The sequence below is a fragment of the Numenius arquata genome, chromosome 4 (genome assembly GCF_964106895.1).
Source record: "Numenius arquata chromosome 4, bNumArq3.hap1.1, whole genome shotgun sequence".
Classification (NCBI taxonomy): Eukaryota; Metazoa; Chordata; class Aves; order Charadriiformes; family Scolopacidae; genus Numenius; species Numenius arquata.
The window spans coordinates 63,781,238-63,800,212 of NC_133579.1; the positions used below are offsets into that span (position 1 = coordinate 63,781,238).

The 18,975-nt window shown below is 42.7% G+C and overlaps 2 protein-coding genes across 2 annotated transcripts in view; one reads left to right on the forward strand and one right to left on the reverse strand.

Annotated features, from left to right (window-relative positions):
- NUP153 (nucleoporin 153) overlaps nt 1–7,023 on the forward strand; it is a 44,214-nt gene extending 37,191 nt beyond the window's left edge. The window contains exons 21-25 of the mRNA XM_074146817.1: nt 246–248; nt 1,593–1,961; nt 3,665–3,937; nt 5,273–5,432; nt 5,900–7,023. Coding sequence (XP_074002918.1) covers nt 246–248; nt 1,593–1,961; nt 3,665–3,937; nt 5,273–5,432; nt 5,900–5,984 — 890 coding nt within the window. The 3' untranslated portion in view covers nt 5,985–7,023. The remainder of the gene's footprint in view (nt 1–245; nt 249–1,592; nt 1,962–3,664; nt 3,938–5,272; nt 5,433–5,899) is intronic.
- Nucleotides 7,017–18,737, reverse strand: FAM8A1 (family with sequence similarity 8 member A1). Its single transcript, XM_074146299.1, has 5 exons — nt 18,137–18,737; nt 14,472–14,592; nt 10,649–10,772; nt 10,275–10,414; nt 7,017–9,955 (listed from the first exon to the last, which is right to left on the reverse strand). The coding sequence occupies exons 1-5, from the start codon at nt 18,735–18,737 to the stop codon at nt 9,811–9,813; spliced, it is 1,131 nt and encodes a 376-aa protein (XP_074002400.1). The 3' UTR covers nt 7,017–9,810.
- Nucleotides 18,738–18,975: the final 238 nt, after the last annotated feature.

The following is an 18,975-nucleotide window of genomic DNA, read 5'->3' on the forward strand; positions in this document are numbered from 1 at the left end:
ATACTGAACATAATCTATGGGATTAGACATATTTATGCGCTAGAGCTTCAGAAAAGGCTTAATTACTACCTGCAGCCCATCTTTAGTTCTGGTTGTTGGTGTGTAGACAACATGTAGCAAGTCTTTTTTAGATTTCAATGAGTTTTAACACGAGATTTAGCCAAAAGAATTGCCACACCTTAAGGAACCTGTATCGCTTCTCATATGAACGCAGAAGTTGTATTGTCTCAGTGGTGAGAGCATAGCTGGTGACAATCTATAGTATGGTGCAGTATAGAGACCTCACACTAGCATTGTTTTTCATAATGAAAGGGGATAGGAGAGGGGAATATTTTATTCCCATGGATTTGGAGCTATGCTGCAGGATGTACTGCTGTTTCTCTACTGCTACAAAGGTCTAAAAATCACTTCATCGATACTACACAGTTCTGTGTTCCTTTAATTTGTTGAAAGTCTGCAGTGGAGGATTACAGTTCTTCACTGGTGATCACTGTGGAAAAATTCTGGTTGTTAAATTCATTTGCATGACTTAGCAACTGTGTTTTAGAGAACAGAATTAGTTTCTAACTTCTGAAGTGATATGGAAAAGGACATCAGTAAGTAACCCTGAATAAAAGCAATACGTAGGGTTATACTGATTTTAATCACAATATTCTTACATTGAACTGGTACTGAACAGACAGGTTTTTGGAGGATTGTGGGCTTTTTGGGAGGGGAGATGGGTGGGTGGGTGGTTTTGAAGTTGGGTTTTACTGTTTGGTTTTTTTACCTGCCAGGTAAAGTTCTGAAGTTTGGTTTATTTATGGAAATTTGATGAAGCACCTTGTGCAAAAAGGGAATTTTAACAAGCATTCTGAAGAATGGTATAGTCCCTTAAAAATGCTGTAGATGAAAAGGGGCCATATCTGCTGGGAAAAAGATAGTAGGTAATTGAAAACAAGTTCACAAATACAAGAAGAATTAGACCAGCAGTTTAGGGAAAGCTGAAGAATGACTGACTTTAAAAGACAGCTCTATTCTAAGTGTGTAAAACTGCACTCAGTAGTTTCTAACAACGGTCTTAATGGTCTCTGTTGCTCTTAAAAAGTAGGTCTTGCAGGTGCTTAAGTACAATGTACAAAGTACAACTTAAGCTTGGAAGAGTTAGGCTTTGCTTGGCTTGAAGCTTTTAGCACAGGGCTATATTTTCAAACAAGCTACAAATGCAAATATATCACTGTGTTTTTCAATACTCCATTGAGCAACACCATAAAACTATTACAGGTGATTGATGTTGATCTGAAATATATTTTTGTTTGAAGAGTTCAGAAGTCCTGCTTAATGTTGATTCAGGTAACGACAGCCAATGCCTTGTGTTTGTAACCAGTGAAGCCTCAACTGCAGTGGTATCCATGTTCTTCACAATTCTTCCATTCTTTTAATTGTGGATGGCAGCAGTTAGCACATTAAATCTGGATCTTATTTAAGCAACAGTAGTTGGGATTGTTGTTTAGGTGTCATTCAGGATTGCCGTTTGTATGGCGATTGAACAGGAATCTATCTGCTGTACTTTGGCATTTCTGTGGTGGTTTATGTCCTGTTCTTCCTTTCAGATCAAGGAGCAGCAAAGCCATCTTTCAGTTTCTTGAGCTCAAGTTCCTCCAGCACAGTCGTACCCACCACTTCAGCCAACAGCAGCAGCATGTTTGGCAGTGCCATCTCTTCCTCAAATCCTCAGCCAGTTCCCGCTCCCTTTGTGTTTGGACAACCCAGCAACACTGTGAGCAGCTCTGTTTTTGGCAATTCTGCAGAATCTACAGCATCTCAGTCATTTGGCTTCTCTCAAGAGAACAAACCAGCAACCACATCTTCCAGCACCGGCACGGCTCTTGCTTCATTTCTCTTTGGTTCGGGAGCCAGCAGTACCAATGCGGCAAGTTCAGGCTTTACCTTTGGAGCCACAACCACATCAAGTTCAACAGGTACCTGTTAAATAGATGCTCTTCTCATTTTGCCATTATGTAGTGGACCTAGGAAATACTGTTTCATGAATATTTTACTTTAGAGAAGGTGTAGGCCAAATGCAGGGAAGTAGAGAAAAATATCGAGTATTTATATTCAACAATATAAATTAGGGCTCAGTTTTTCAGTGTCTGGGAAATACAGTTTAAGAATGAACTGGCAGCAGAGTTGTTTTATGCGAATCCTTTACTGGATTTCAATTAGTATAGGAGCTTTTCACCATGAGAATGACAGTTTCTTTCTTTTCACTGTCAGTCCAGTGCTTACAGTTAGAAATCAAGGAGTTACAACTTCCCTGATTTTTCTCTTCCATACTTCAAACTCTCAACTGTTGTAAATAATGTTGAGGATTGCAAAATTCGTCCTTCACAAGTACATATAAACACAGTACTTCTACATGCAATTGCTGCTGTTTAAGGTTTGGTTTCCAATAAGCATTATGGCCAGTATTTGTTAATTTCCTAGTAATTTAGAGAAGACGGAGATAAGAACCTATAAAAAGTTTCTTCACGTTTTATGTTTGTTACCCCACTGCATGAGTTTAGCAGTACAACACAAGACTAAATCTGCCCAATCATCTGTATTCTGGGTAGCCTCTCAGTATATTGGGAATAAGATTGAACCTGTGAGAAAGAGACCTCATCTAGTTTGACCTGATTGACAGAAATGAAATTTGCACACTTTTTTGTGTATCAGAGAGAAAACAGCCCTAAGTCGTAACCACCAGCAAATCAATTTAACCTGCTTACAAATCCATAACTTCAGTGTCATTTTGCTAGTGACACCATATTTCAAACACCTTCACAGAGGTTGGGGTTTTTTTAATGCAGAAGCCTATATTAACTTTAATCATCTATCTGGTCTTCATCTTGGAAAGAAAAAGAGTCAGGCATTCCAAGTTGTGGTGCAACAGAGGCTATTCTCTGTTGCGTGAAGGCTGCTTAAATTGCATGAATAATGCTGTTTAAAAACGTCCCCTTCTGCATCGCAGATCTGCTGTGTAGGTTCAGACTCACTGTTCAGTCACCTATTTTCATTGCGTTATTTCTGCTGGCCGTGCGGAACTGAAGCAGCTGAACAAATGAGCCGGTTGTCTGTTGATGTTACGTAGAGAATTGCTCTGCTAAACCGAGTTCTTGAGTATGGAGGGACCACTGCGAGTTTGATCTGGCCCCCCGAAGTTGGGCAGAGAGGGATGCGGTTGCTGACAAGAAAGATTCATGTTCTCCTGATCCTAATAAATCAGGAGCTATATTTTGCATGTTTGAAAAATACAATTTGAATGAATATTCTCTGTGTGTGATATAAACAGCTTTTAGTAAATACAAATTAAAATGTACTTTTTGTGGGAATCCTTTTTTAGAACATTAAGGCAGTAACCAGAGTCTAGGCAGCCAATGTGTTGGAGATTTAATTTTGTCTGACTCTCATAAACATGGTATTTCTCACGTAATTTGCAAGAAAAGGTGCAATTTCTGTTATGGTTGATGTAGTAGTTGTTTTATATAGGTTGAACCATTTTCAACCGTTAGGTTGAAATTCAGATGAGTATTCAGCTGCCAGACTTGGGAAAGATGAGTTTTTATAACCTTTGTTTCTAGATTCATTCTTGTGGAGGGGAAAAAACCCTGCGTATACTCACATTTCTCTTCTGTCCCCCGAGGGTCGTCCTCTTCGTTTCTGTTTGGCTCTGGGCCTCCAGCGCCTGCTGCCGGCCCAGCATTTGGCGCCAGTCAGCCACCAGCATTTGGCCAGAGCCAAGGCTCCAGCCAGCCGAGCGCTCCAAGTTTTGGATCGCTGTCGACAACGCTGTTTTCAGCTGGCGCCCAGCCTGCTCCTCCTGCCTTCGGCTCGGTGACCAGCAGCACCCAGCCCTCTGTCTTCGGACAGCAAGCGACCCAACAGCCAGGGTTTGGCTCTGGTACCCCCAGCGCTGGTGAGTGCCAACCCTCCCCTTCCCTTTTGGTCTCAAAGATTATAGTTTGTTTTTCTATTAATTTCTTCATGAAGTGCACCTTAAATTATACGGAGAAAGAAGACTTCTGCCTTGCGCACATATTAAGTATAAGAATTGCCCTCCATAAAAATAACGGGGACAGGGTTAAGTCGTTTGTGTGTCACTCCTGGCTGTGGAGGATGTGCCATAGCTGTGCCAGCTTCACAGTGAGCCTTCTCCCCAGGAGACCAAGCAGACATGGAGGGTGCAACCCTACCGCTAAATCCCGGGGTTTATTTTTTCTCAAGGCATCTAGCGATCAAAAGGATGTTAAAAAACATGGAGTATTAACTCCACAATTGGAGATTGTACAAATCAGAATGGCGGAAGCACTGCAAAATTACTACTTTTGGATTTGTTAGAGTAGTTCTTACAGGTTTTGGCAATTTACTTGGATTGGGGGCTTTATTGTGTAAGAATGAAGTCAGAATTACTTGTAAGCATTTATGGGTTAGAACTTGAAATAAAGTTCTTTTTACTGATGAAGTATAAAATACTGTGGGAGGGGGGCAGAGAACGATCCTTGCAATTTAAGTGTAAGAAAGACCTGTTCCACACTAGTAACTATCAAAACACACAGTGCCAGAACGTATGTATTTGATCTCATCAAATTAAATACTTAAAGGGAAAAGTATTCTTCTTTTCTTCTCAGAAGCTTTACCTCCAGAAGTTTAGCCTCTGTTAAAAGTAACTGACATTTTTTTACTAATCGGTAGATTAGCTGGCACACCACGGTACTTAGTCAGTCTTTCATTAATCAGGTAGCAGTTTAAAGATAAAAATCTCCCTGGGTTGTCTGTGTTGCTTATCAGTGACTTTGATGGTAGGAATTATTTTTTTAAGATGAGGTGCTGCGTTAGCACATTAAATCAAAGGGAGTCCCCAGATCGACTGCATGAACACAAGGAAGTTTACTTCAGTATAAATCTACGTGATTCGATACTATAATTTAAGACTTTATTAATAACTTCACTATGCTCAGGTAATCATGGTACAGAAGTCAGCAAACAAATTGTTATCAGTGTGCCAGCAGTCTTACTTTTAAGACTCCCATTTTGATTCCCTATTAAAGTGAGCTGAATTCTTCTCTGTACCATTCCTGCAGTAACCTGGCACTTCTGGTGCACACACCCACCCACCCACCCACCCACCCTAGTTTTGTCATCTTGAGCGACCTAAAAAAATTCATTAAAGGTAGAGGGAAGAACATGAGGATTTTGCTGGGAACGATGAATTCAAATGCCAACTTTCTTACTCCATTCTGCTTCCACCCAGGTTCCGTATTCCAGTTTGGAAGTAATACTTCTAATTTCAACTTTCCAAATAACCCCGGCGTATTTACTTTTGGTGCAAATCCTCCTGCACCAGCGGCACCGGCACAGCCTTCTGGCTCTTCAGGATTTTCCTTCAGCCAGCCTCCGGCGTTTAGAGTGGGGTAAGAGACCGTATCCGAATTTCACTTGAGCTTGGGTAATATCAGTGGACAGTGTTCAGCCTCTACTGCTGTTAAATCATGAGGTGTTCAGATGAACCTCGGAGTCTGAAACTAAACTGGGCATCCTTCCTTGCATTAGCCTGACTGGCTAACTAAGCAGCTGTGTCTTTAAAGGAGCCCAGTTGTCAGAAATATCACACATCAACGTATGTGAAATTGTCTTTTTCTCGAAAGGTAAGATCCCTATCTAGCCATTATGCTGCTATTTACCTTCTGACTAAGAGAGATTTTAATTGCTTTTGGTTTCTGGAACTCTCTTCCTCCTGTTCATCATACGCCATTTGTTGCCAGCTGGTAACTAGTGAGACAAGACTATGAAAGAGTTGTTCTGGAATATCTACTCAGTGCTGCTACTGAATTTTCAGCTACACTGTCCTAAACTCTGAACTACTGATTTCTTTTGATAGGACTAATGGGAAAAATGTTTTCTCTGCCTCTGGATCTTCGGTTTCTGGTCGGAAGATAAAGACTGCTGTTAGACGTAGAAAATAATCGCCCCATTGGTCAAGCGAGTTTGGGAGCAGCTACTACCCTGCATTGTTCAGTTGTTGGGATCGTACCTCATGCTGGGTTAGCTGACGTCAGATCTGCCTAAAGGAATAGAAAACTCTGCTGCCCTTTCCTTCCCTTCCCCCTCCCCGGTTAGATTTTTTTTTTTTTTTTTTTTTGGTAACGAATAGAGTTGGCGACTGGGCCGTTCTCAAGCAAAACTTATTTTAGACTCCAGCAAGTTCCTTCTTTCACTGACTCGGCATGGTCTGGCTGTAGCCGTGAGTAGAGCCTGCACAGTGAATGGCTTGTACAATACCTCTTCATCTGCACCACTATGTGCGCTCATCTGCGTTTACTGACGCCTCCAAATTGTAATTATATCAGCGAGGGATGCTGTATAGAGTAGAGAATGTTGATAACGAATGATTTCTATGCTGAGTTTGTGCTGGTGTATGTGTGAAGTGAGTGAGTTTGGGTGTATCGTGCACTAAAATTTTCTGATAGAGGAAGACTGATTAAAGGATGATCCATGCTAAGGACTTGTTAGATCTGTAGTTCTTCATTTAATAATTATATGCTATTTCTATATTTTCATTCTTACAGCCCTTTATCACCTGTCTCGCCTTTGTTATTTTATTATGAAACATGTGTAAATACAATTTTGTTTCTCTATGTACTTTTTTGGCATAACAAATCTGTGAAATTGAAATTTTAATTTTGTGTGTTACGGCCATTTTTGTTTAGTATTGTCTCAGATTTTATGTAAATCCCATTATTCAAAGTTGCCTAAATCCATTTAGAAAATCTTTAAAATTGGGAATTCTTAAAGTAAGTTTATTGGCTTTTCTGATCCATTTTTGTTTGGACCAAAAACCAGTATTGTACAAAGTATTAAGTATATATTTTTATATTTACTGAAATGGACTGTGGTGACTTTGGATAATAAGGAAAAGTTTAATATTAAAGCCATGTTTATTACAGTATAATTAACATGTTAAACCATGGGATAAATGCCATCAATAAAAACTATGAAACATTGTGTGGTGGTTTTAACTCTCCGTGAAGGCAGGTGCAGCTGTAACTGCCCAAGACAGTGCACTCAACCTGGGTGATGTCACACGCCTTCTCCAACCTCTGCTTTTGCAGCGACACCAATGCTGATTTTAGAGGATCTTAAATTAGTTAGAGGTTCCCTGTTAGGAAGGGGAGTTTTATTGTTGGTTTAAGCTTGGAGCCGTAGGTCAGCTGTCTAGTTGCAGTGGCTACAGTTAATTTTTATAGAGCTATTTAAAAAAAAAACAAAACTGATGTTAAAAACATTCACCACCATTCTAACTGAAGAGGAAATAGTACACCTAATCGTAAAGGAGTAATTTGGGTTTTTTTTCCACTTCTGTAGCAGTTAAAGGAGCTTCTTAGAGAAGAGATGTTGTTTGAGTAAAATGAGAGGAAACGCTCAAGAACCACAGCTGAACTTTTACTAAGCCACAGCATTTGGTTTATGGTGGAGATCTGATGGCTTGCTACAGCTAGAACTGAAAGGACCTGTGTAAGCTCCTTAAGTGTCTTCAGATGTTTTGCTGAGTTTTTTTTGCTGGTACTTCTGCCCTTCACCCCAGTGCTGCTGGGGTGCAGCCACAGGTGCTGGTAGTACAAAGTGAGATAGATACACTCTTCTGATCAGGAACTAGACTTGAGAGGAGAACAAAGGCTAACTTTTGTTTTGTTTTCCTGAGAGTCACACGGGTAGAGCTCCAATCGCTATTCCTGTAAGTAGAAAATACTCAGCAACTAGTCTTTAAAACCACAGGTGTAAGCTGCTGTTCAGACACCACTGCTGTGGAGGGATTATATGCAATTACGTGTTTCCAGGTATCCGAATCTGAAAAATGCCACACGTTTCACTTCTTTTCCTCAGCTCTATCACCTGCCAAGTCCTCATCCTACAAACAGAGACAAACTAAAAGCTAGCATTTACAACAGCATCACGTGTACATATTTCCAGGGACAGGCTGTGTTCTTGAATTGTAATTTTCTTCTTTATGTGCTGTGGAAGGAAGGGGTGTAAGAGATACTTTCCCTGACACCTGAATTGGCAGCAATAAAATTTTAGCCCCCGGTGTTGCTTTTCCTTTCCTCCCCCCTACCTTGAATCCTAGTTTCTAGGGCACTGCTACAGTAAATAGAACAAAAGTTCTTATACTCACGCTGAAATTGTAAATAGGCAGCACTCACCCTGGAAGGGACTTCAGTTAGTTTTAACAGCTTTAGCTTCTGTCAGGCTGACTGCCACACCTGAACTTCTAACTTCAATGCTTAAGTCAACAGTGCAATTCTTTGAAAGAACAGTTCAGCGATAGCCCTGAAGTTCTATTTCAGCTAAACGTCTTCAAGCAGTCTAACAACCTCAAGAGGGCTTTATTCAGATCTCCCAAACCATCACTGTAAGTGAAGATGAGAACGCATGCACCGAACGTGATGTTAACAAACAGAAGAACACCACTTATCAAACTAAAATATTGCAGAATATCACCAAGTTACTGATTAATTTTTTTCCCCAGAAGACAAGAAAGAGACCCAAGTACTCAAACATTTCTATTGTCAACCTCCGAAACCAAAGGTAGGGCAAGAACTTCAGCCACGGAATTGGCACAGTTATGCTTAGGGAAGAACAGACAAAAACTGGGCTCTAGAAGAATTCCAAACTCTTACTCAAATTTTAATAAAATATTAACATTGTTGCTTATATTCCTTTTCCAAGATAGTAATAACGTAAGAATAAACAAATTATCAAAGCTATGTCATCATGCAAAATACTAGGCTTCTTTATTATTTAAGTTATTCTGAATATACAAACAATTAGCCAGAATTATAAAGTGAAAATAACCAATAGTTGTACTTCCGTAGATTTACACCCATAACACATTTCAGTTAATGTTTTCTGCATGCTCCTGAAACACATTCGGTTGTTTCGCTTGGCATTATATGCAAGAATTAGACAAGTGCTTTCACTCCAAAGAGAAGCAAAAAAGTTACCTTCCATTAGCACGATCTGTGCTGCTCACAGCTCCGGAATTATTTACAGACGCCAAGTCACTAACACTGCCGTGTAACATACCCTTCCCAGCGAAAAAGCAGCTCTTATTTCACCCTCTTTATTTGCTCTGACGTGTGAAATAAGTGACAATGCTTAAGACAGTCATGCAAAAAAACTTTTCACATCAATGTTCTGATAAAATACTTAAAAGAGGTGAGGGGAATATGCTCTGTGAAGCAATAATAAGGGACATGATAAACACTGCTCATTTCTTTCTACACACATGGCAACTTAATTAACGTTACTTGCCCTACTGTCTAATACTGCAGTTCTCTTCCCCTTGGAGTTTATCATACGACTTAGGCAACTTCTTGGAAAACAACTTGATTTTTCTAGTTACCTGCCAACTTCCCAAACTGTAGGAGTGACATTTCTTTTATGGTGGAATATTTCTAGGTTTCTGCTTTCCACAGCCTGATGAAGAGAAGAGCCTCCTTTCTGCAGTTCATGCAGCCACTTTCCTTTGTGCCAATCGGAGGTTAATACTTCCAGATTTAAGATGTACTGTTTCTCCCAGACTTCTTTGGCATTCACAAAAACTCCCATACTTGGAAGGAAGCTGCTGGCATCATACCAGAGTAAAACATTTTCTTCAGCTTCTGCATCAGTTCCCATTTCATTTCGGCAAAAGACTGACAGAGACCTCAATTTCAGTTTTGGGGTAAGTCTTTGTTCACTGGGGGTGGGAGGGGATGTTCAAAACCAGTCTGGAAATCTCATCTTTTGGTATCATCTGACTCCATTTCTTCTTACCACAATAGTCCCTGCTACAATATCATAGGCTGTTCTGTTATGCTGGAAAAACAGCAGTGTAATAAACGCAGGAAAAAATGAAGCAATAGAAAAATTCTTGATCAAGGCTCGTATTGTGGACCTGAAAGGAGAAGAAAACATTCAGTGCCTTATGCTCACTTTTCTGGTTATATCAGTAGGTAGTTTACTTTGAAGTTTAGTTTTGCACAGCAGAAAAAACAATCTCGAGTTCAGAGGAGATTATTTTATCAGCTAACCTGAAAAAAGTTCACATGATTGAATAATCACTATTTTATTCTTAGATTGCAGGATCTAACAATAGCTCTTGCAATCTAATTATTGCAAAGGCCACTAACAAAGCAACGGTGTGTTTCCTTCCAAATCCCACGCTTTCCACACTATTAACCTGGAAGCAACAGGACTGAGCTAAGAGCACTTACGTTGTCATACTGACATTAGAGGACGGAATGACTAACACACGGCTGGGCGCAATAAGTACAGATGTGTCACACGTCACAACTCGCAGTCCAAGCAAGAATTTCCCTGGGGTTGCTCCACCTGCTCCCCAGATACAGATTATCTGCACAAGAGAAGTTAGAAAAGTTATTTCAGTTCCACACAAGACCGCATTGTTGATCTGCCAAGCAAACTTGGTTTTCATCAAAACTATGTGAATGTCACAAGCTTCAACATAATCCAAAATACTGTAAAGAGGATTTACTTTATAGGCCAATGTGGCAGATTTTTTTTTTTCAACATTTATTCAACAACTGACAACCATTAATTATAGAAGTTAATGTTTATGAGTAGTTACCTCGTAGAAACAGACTAATAACCTGTAGATGAGAGCTACTATCATCATTTTCTGCAAATCTTCCATGGACGTATCTTCATCTATCTCTTCTATTATGTAATGCATGGCGAATTTAGAGATGTCCCTGTGCAAAATAAGACCAAACCTTAAAAACCAGCTTTCTCCCAGTACCAATGTCACCCCTTTAATACTAGAATTCAGTCCTTCAGTTCTGGTATTAGTAAAAGAAAAAAAGCTCCTTGGCTTCCCCAATACTAAACAAGCCATTAAAATTCAGAACACTAGGCTTCCTTCAGAGTTGCTGCCTACTTTGTTTTGTCTTTTTCATTAAAAAAAGATAATTCTTTATTACCACTTCTGCACAATGGTGTCCTCGGGTAGTGAGCTGCAGACTTGTTCTGAGAATTCTCACACATAAACAAGAGATTCTGCGTGTGATCATCTAACTCTGTATTTAAATGGAAGCCATCCAAGTCTCTTCCTTACAAGAACTCTCAAGGAAAAAGAAAAGATGGCACACTTCTCCCTGCAGGCAAGGGATACCTACCCTCCCTTGCATGATCAGGGCTCCTTATTCTCAGCAGTCTTTACTGCTCACCATACTCTTCCAGACGCAGGCACCTCGGCACACAAGAAGTTTTTAACCTAAAGCAACTGAAACCTTCAGCTGTTTACCCTAACAAAGACAGCAAAGCACCAATTTGGAGTCACTTTTTTCACAAGATAAACCCTACAGATTTAACATTCTTATCTGATACCTGGAATGGACGTAGTTGCAACATGTATTTAGGCAAGGACTGTTAAGAGAAGATCAGGTTTGTGACCACCTGAGGAACCTGAACATAACATAAGTCTATGGGACCTAATGAGATGCAGCCGGAGTCCTGAGGGAACTGGCTGATGTAGTTGCCAAGCCACTCTCCATGATATTTGGAAAGTCATGGCAGTCGCAGGAAGCCCCCAGTGACTAGAAAAAAAGGAAACACTGCACCCACTTTTAGAAAGGGTAGTAAGGAGGACCCTGGGAACTACCAACCTGTCAGCCTCACCCCTGTGCCTGGGAAGATTGTGGAACAGATCCTCCTAGAAGCTATGCTATGAACACGGAGGAGGTGGAGGTGATTTGAGACAGCCAGCATGGCTTCACCGAGGGCGAGTCCTGCCTGACCAACCTAGCGGCCTTCTGTGATAGTGACTACATCAGTGGACATAGGTAGAGCTATAAACATCATCTATCTGGCTTCTGTAAGGCCTCTGACACATTGCCCCACAACATCCTTCTCTCTAAATTGGAGAGAGAGGGATTTAATGGGTGGACTGTTTGGTGGATGAGGAATTGGTCACATCCACAGGGTAGCGGTCAACGGCTCAATGTCTTCATGGAGATCACTGACAAGTGGTGTCCCCCAGGGGTCACTACTGGGACCAGTATTGTTTAATATCTTCATCAATGACAAAGACACTGGGATTGAGTGCACCCTCAGCAAGTTTGCAGATGACAGCAAACCGAGTAGTGCAGCTGATGCATCCTGAGGGACAGGATGCCATCCAGAGGGATCTGGACAAGATCAAGAAATGGGCCCATGTGAACCTCATGAGGTTCAACAAGGCCAAGTGCAAGGTCCTGCACCTGGTCTGGGGCATACCCTGCCCTGCAGAGAAGGACTTGGGGGTACTGGTGGATGAAAAACTGAACATGAGCCAACAATGTGTGCTTGCAGCTCAAAAGGCCAACTGCATCCTGGGCTGCATCAAAAAGGAGCGTGGCCAGCAGGTCAAGGGAGCCCCTCTACTCTGCTCTGGTGAGACTCCACCTGGAGTACTGCATCCAGCTCTGGGGCCCTCAACACAGGAAGGACCGTGGACCTGTTGGAGCGGGTCCAGAGGAGGGTCACGAAAATGACCAGAGGGATGGAACACAGAGAGTTGGGGTTGTTCAGCCAGAAGAAGAGAAGCCTCCTGGGAGACCCAATTGCAGCCTTTCAGTACTTAAAGGGGGCTTATAAGAAAGATGGGGACAAACTTATTAGCTGGGCCTATTGCAATAGGACAAGGGGTAATGGTTTTTAACTAAAACAGGGTAGATTTAGACTAGATAGAAGGAAGAAATTCTTTACTCTGAGGGTAAGACACTGGAACAGGTTGCCCAGACAGGTGGTAGATGCTCCATCCCTGGAAACATTCAAGATCAGGTTGGACAGGGATTTGTGCAACCCGATCTAGTTGAACATGTCCCTGCTCACTTCAGGGGGGCTGGACTAGATGACCCTTTAAGGTCTCTTCTAACCCAAACTATTCTGTGACTTTCACTCAAGCATCTAAGTGAGAACTACTACTCACATAGAAATGTGCAGTCCTACTTCAAAACAGTCCATCTATATCTGTACTACTTGCCGTCCTTTTTATTCAGACTTAAGGACTGAAAAATATAAGGAATTAATAAAATAGCGTGGCACAACCTGCATTTCCCTTTAAATACAACCTTGGCCTGAAGTCTCTGTCCTGAGCCTGCGAGGACCTATTTTTTCATGACAACTCCTCAGCCTAACCTCATCCACACCACATCCCACTAGCAAATGTTTCTCTGAAGTTACTTGTAAGCAACTTACCAGCTTTTGCAAAAGTAGTAATATTGAATATACTGTAAATTAATTGAAAAATATTCTCTCTTCCATTATCTTCACTACTTTACAGAAAAATATACATATAGTTGTAGCTGTTCCCCATCTTTCCAGTACTTAATTTTGTATCATTGTCAGGCTACTTAAAACACAATGGCAATACAAGCTGTCAGGTTAGAGTTTGAGGTTTTGGCAACTAAACAGAACTGAGAGTTTGGCATTTTAATTGCATGCTTATCTGAACAAAAAAAAACCACCGACCATTTACATTGACAAATTTATTGTTTTGGATTTGACTCTCTTCCACACACCTTTCAAGCAGCAGTCTAAGGCGTCTGAAAGATGTTATCTGCATAGTATCAGCTTACAGTCATTTGGAAGGTTCTTTAGCAGAAAACTTGGATTCCGAAATGTGTTTGTACAGTAACTGACTGCACCAAGCTCTTATCTTCTAATCAGACTGAAATACTTGATTACACCAACCCAAAGCAGAGGAACTAAATGAGCTATGGAATAACATACCCACAGTTAAAGAAGCAGATAAAAAAAGAAACAGTCTTTGAGGTAAATGGTTACATCTGAATATAAAGTATGAAAAAAAGAATCTTTTAGTCTAGTGTATCATAGATACACATGATGGTTAACAATACTTTAAGAAACCCAACTTATGCCCAGTAAAGACTGCAGCATGGCAGCATTCCTAGCAATCAGGCTGTATTTTAAAACTACATGCATACCTGACAGGCAGGATCTGAAATAATTTTTTGTTGTCGTCACAAATCTAAAACATAGCACCACAGGAGATGGTATGAAGAAAATTAACTCCATCCCAGCCAGATCCAGTACATTTTTAAAGGCTGTTTAAAAAACAAATTTGTCAATGTTTTTTCTTTAAAATTTTGAGAGGGCTTTTAAGAAATCTTGCTATTGCCTCTCAAAAATAAGACTACAAGTCTCAGCTATCCTTAGGAAGGAGTTTGTGAGCCTATGAAGACACCTGTACAAATTCTTTTCTTTGGTCAGCTGACCCAAAATCAGAAAGTGTTTAAGAGGAGGTTAACCTACTGGTGCTTTTTCCTCAGCTTTTGACCGTTACTAAGTGCCAGCATATGCATAAGCATACCATACATACATCATGACACCTCAAAAAAGCATGAGAGCTTAAAGCTGAATATAATAAAGCTTTAAATTGTTCAACTTACTTTATTCCACTGAGGTGCATAATACTTAAAACAATGGTTGCCTTTATAAAGAACAGAATAAAAAAGTCCACCATCTCTGCTATGAACCTGTGTGCCAGCGAAGGGATAATGAACTCCCGACCTGTAAGAGAAATAGTTAACGTTACCCAGATTTTATTGCACTAACAAAGTTAACATTATCATCTAAAGAACGTTTCACATTAACCTCACTGCATGAACACTATCAAGATCTTGATCTCAGCTCACATCTTCAAGGAAACTTCTGAAAGCATATGAGTAAAAAGTGATCTGAATTATTTAAATCGGGTTATAAGTTCTTAAATCAAACTCCTTCAGAACCCTGAGTCTGCTCATAAGTAGGATTACAAGCAAAATCCCACCCCGCTAAAGAACCAAAGTACTTGAAAGATGTATCAATTTTTGTGGTTTTTCGTTTAGAACAGTTTCCCAGAAACAGATTTCAGTAAATCTGAGAGTTTAGATAAAAGGAAAACTAGATTTTAGATCTACCACAACTTTTCTATCGCTTATCAGCAAGGCTTCCACATGTACCAAGTAGCAGCTCTCTAAAAGTAAAACACACAGCCTATTTTTTTTCAGAACCAGAAATTGAAGCAGATGAAAATACTACTCATACATGGCATAAACATTTCTACAGACGTTATAAAAATAAAATGCAGCAGGTTGCCCTACCACAAGCCAGAAAATGGAACACATTTCTCCTATTCAATTGACCACGTGCAAAATGGGGGCAAAATAAGCAGTCACAGTTACAAGCTTTTGTTGCTAATGCTACCTCGGGTGTTTAAGGCAAAGAAAGTTATTTATAGAGTATCTTAAAGAGTTTCTAAGAAATAAGTATTGGAAAATAATTCCATCTGCACCCATCTACCCCTCTGTATTTCCCAAACAACAAACATGACTCCTCACATGAAACGAGCAAGGGCTTGCATCAAAACTTCATTTAGAAATACCCAAGTACTACTAGATCTAACTTGTGGAAAATAGTGACTGCGCTCATTAGTGTTTCTGAGAATGCCAGCCCCCATGCACAGGGAAAGGAGAAAACAAAAGAGAATCGTTCGTCTCCCCAGGCTCAAAAAAATATCATCCAATTTTACTTAGAATAAGCCTCCACAGTTCAACTGCCGAGACTGATAATGCCAGTCCTGGCCTCACAAGCTATGCAAGTGAAGCTGAAAGCCCACAGCACTTTTTAAATGGGCTACATATAATCAAGCAGCGATTAGGCAAGAGCAAGTTCTTATTTAACATGTCTCAGTTTATTTATCTTTACTTCATACCTATTTGACTAATAACTCTGCCTCGATACTATCAAGTAGCATGACATGTAAATAATACTAAAATGGATTCAATTCTCATTGGCAAAGCATGTCTAAAGTTGTCAACTAAATTCTAATTAAAGATTCTTCAACTAAGGCAGAAGGGAGCGTATCCAGCCTCCCTAATCCTGGCTTCAGCATACAGCGCCAGATAAAAAGTGTTCATTTGCTCTGTTAAAAGGAACACATTTGCTGGAGTCAATAGCACAGTTTCATTTTAATATATTAGACTCAACGACTAAGTGAAGAAGCAGCTAAATGAGGCTAAAAAAATAAGTATTCAAATTATGTTAAACTCTATTATATTAAGAAATCCTGGCAACCCTCACACTCTGGCAGATTTCCACTGCAGTGATTTGAGATGTTCCTCCTGTCAAAATTCCACTATCTTGCCAGGGGTTACTATCTGTATGTCAGGGACATCCAAACGCAACTCGCATCCACCTCAGCTCAAAATCTAGGATCTTACGTTAAATTAGCCATAATGACAGGTTTGCACTAGTCAAGAGCAGCTGAGGCTTGAGCACACTTCTTGTTCTACTGTTCCCAGCAGAAGAGCAGTAACCTCCTGCAGTAAGACAGGGAGCTGTGAGGGGAGGAAGCATCTTAAATCACGATGACTGTCCATAAAGAGCCTGCTGCTGCCCAGAGTCCTGTTATAATATTGGTGCTCTGACACACATCTGCGGGCAGACTGAACTGGAAAAGGCAGCTGCCTATTCCACTTTTTGACATCCTAGTTAAAAACCTGCAACATTAACATAAGCTGTCACTTATTTCAGTTTACATAAGCACACTGGGCTGTAAACTGCAGTGGCTTAGGGACAGATAACGTGACCTGCCCCACCGAGCCTGCTGCGCGAGCAATAATCTGCAGCAGCAGCAGCAAAGAAGGAGCTGTAATCGCTTTAGCTCTTCTGGATACATCCACCTGGAAGCCAAAGCACCAGCGCAAGAGTCTTTGTTTATAATTGTATTGTATCACTATATCACATACAGAGTTCCTTTAAGAAGGCCAGGGGCTGCAGGAGTATTTAGCATTCAGAATAATCACATTCAGCAGTACCAAGTGCCATTTGTGCCAGAAGTTGCATTTAACATACAGGAATTAGTTTCTGAAGAACTAGGTAAAAACCCAAGAACCGTTTCAGTCTAGCTTTTGTCCATATCCTCCCTTTCAACGACCAGCAATATCTGTTTATTAGTAATCAATAACTCAGATTCAGGGCACAACTAAACAAAACGCTACTTGGTGTTACAACCTTGTTTAAACAATATCTGCTCAAAACTACAAGAAGCAAGCTCAGAAGCTAGATTCCCTTCCCTTCAAAAGAAAGAAAAAACAACTAAAAACACCCTCCCCTCACACCCAGCCACCGAGCTTATAAATAATGCTACAGATCAGTAATACCGTACTTTGCCCTGCAGAAAGAAAGGAGATCTGGCTTTTCTCCAAAGTCCTTTCGCAGTGCTGGGCTCCACGGTTTTCTACCACTACTCAAGGTGCTACCCAACATTGAGGGAACGTCACCTAGGCACTCCTCCACTCGTTAAGAAATGTTTGTGTGCTCAAGGTTTTTATCTCTGATGTGATCAGAACAAGTTTGTCTTACTCTCCAGCAAATATAAACAGAAGCACTGCTGCGCACAGTCCTCAGTATCTACAGCCCTTACAGACTTCTGTTTATCTGTCTCGGGTCCTGCCCCAAGCTTGCTAAACGTAAGCGTGTTTTTCCTTCTCTGCTTCCATTTCATTGCATGTTATTTGAGCACCAAGAGCCCACTAAAACTGATGAATTTCGTCATCCAAACGGGCTACTTAAAAAGCTAGATGCGTTACAAGCCTGTGACCACCAGAGTAAGTTTCCTTAGAAAAAATAAACTCCTCCTTATACATGAAAACATCTTACAAACACTCAAGTTATAAGCCGTGCACACACGTTAACCCTCTCAAACCTGCTTATGGATTAAGGTCCGGATTTACAAACTCGGTATTTGGGCTGTCGCCTTTCGCAAGGCAGAGCCCCACGTCCGGCTCCGCAGCCCACACAAGTGCGGTGACGCCCCGCAAACGCTGCAAACCCCCCAGCTGCCTTCTCTCCCTTCTCCAGACACCGCTTCCCGGAACCGCGGCGGAGGGGCCGGCGGAGCCCGAAGGAGCTGCGGAGACGAGGCCTCCGCTCCCGGCCCCCTGACCGTCCCCGCACGGCGGCGGATAACCAGGGCCTCGGCCGCCGCCAGCCGCCTCCCCACGGCTGCCGAGGGGCCGCCCCCTTCCTCCCCACGCCAAGGGACTCAGACCGGGCCCCGACCCCCACTCACCTGCCGGCCGCCCCGTCTCCCTGGGGGCGCCGCTGCCGCTGGTGCCGGCGGCGCTGCTGGAGGCCGCCCTGGGAAGGGGGGCCAACCTGCCCGTCGCTCCCGGCCAAGCCGGGGCGGCGGCGGCGGCGGCTGCGGTGCGAGGCCCCGGCCCGGCGGCGGCGGCAGCCGTATGGGCTGGCGCCGGAGCGAAGAGGTAGAAGGGGCTGTAGTAGGCGGCTGCGGCGGCCGCTCCCGGCGGCGAGGAAGGAGGGGGGGGCGGCGGCGCGGCGACGCGAGGGGTGCCGGCGGCGGAGGCGGCGGAGGCTGCGAGGAGGGCGGGCAGGCAGCCCTGCCAGCTGAGGTACCCGCAGTACGAGTCCCACAGCCACTGGTGCACCCGCCGCGCGTACTCCGCCGCGCTCAGCGGCTTCGCCCCGCCGCCCTCATCCCCAACGGCCGCCGGAGGGGAGCACGGCGGTGAGGGCGCGGCAGCGGCAGCCTCCCCTTCGGCAACGCTGTCGCCCTCCGCCATCGCTGCCGCCCCAGCGCCGGTCGGGCCTCCGCCCGGCTCCGCCATCTCCTCCATCCCCGCTGACACCGATTGTCTTCCCTCACCGCGCATGCGCGGGGGAGACGCCTCGCCTCTCCCACTTACCGCGGGGCGGGGGGGGAGGGAAGGGAGCACACGAACATTAGGGGGAGTCCTTCGGGCACTGAGCCTAGCGGGGAGCGTACCACTCTCCGGTAACACACCACCACCCTCCCTCCCCCCCCCCCCGCCGTGAGATGGTATCGCCTAGAGTCGAGGCAGGGAGTAGGTCTGGCCTGGGCGGTTCCAGGCCCTCTGGAGGTAGGGGAAG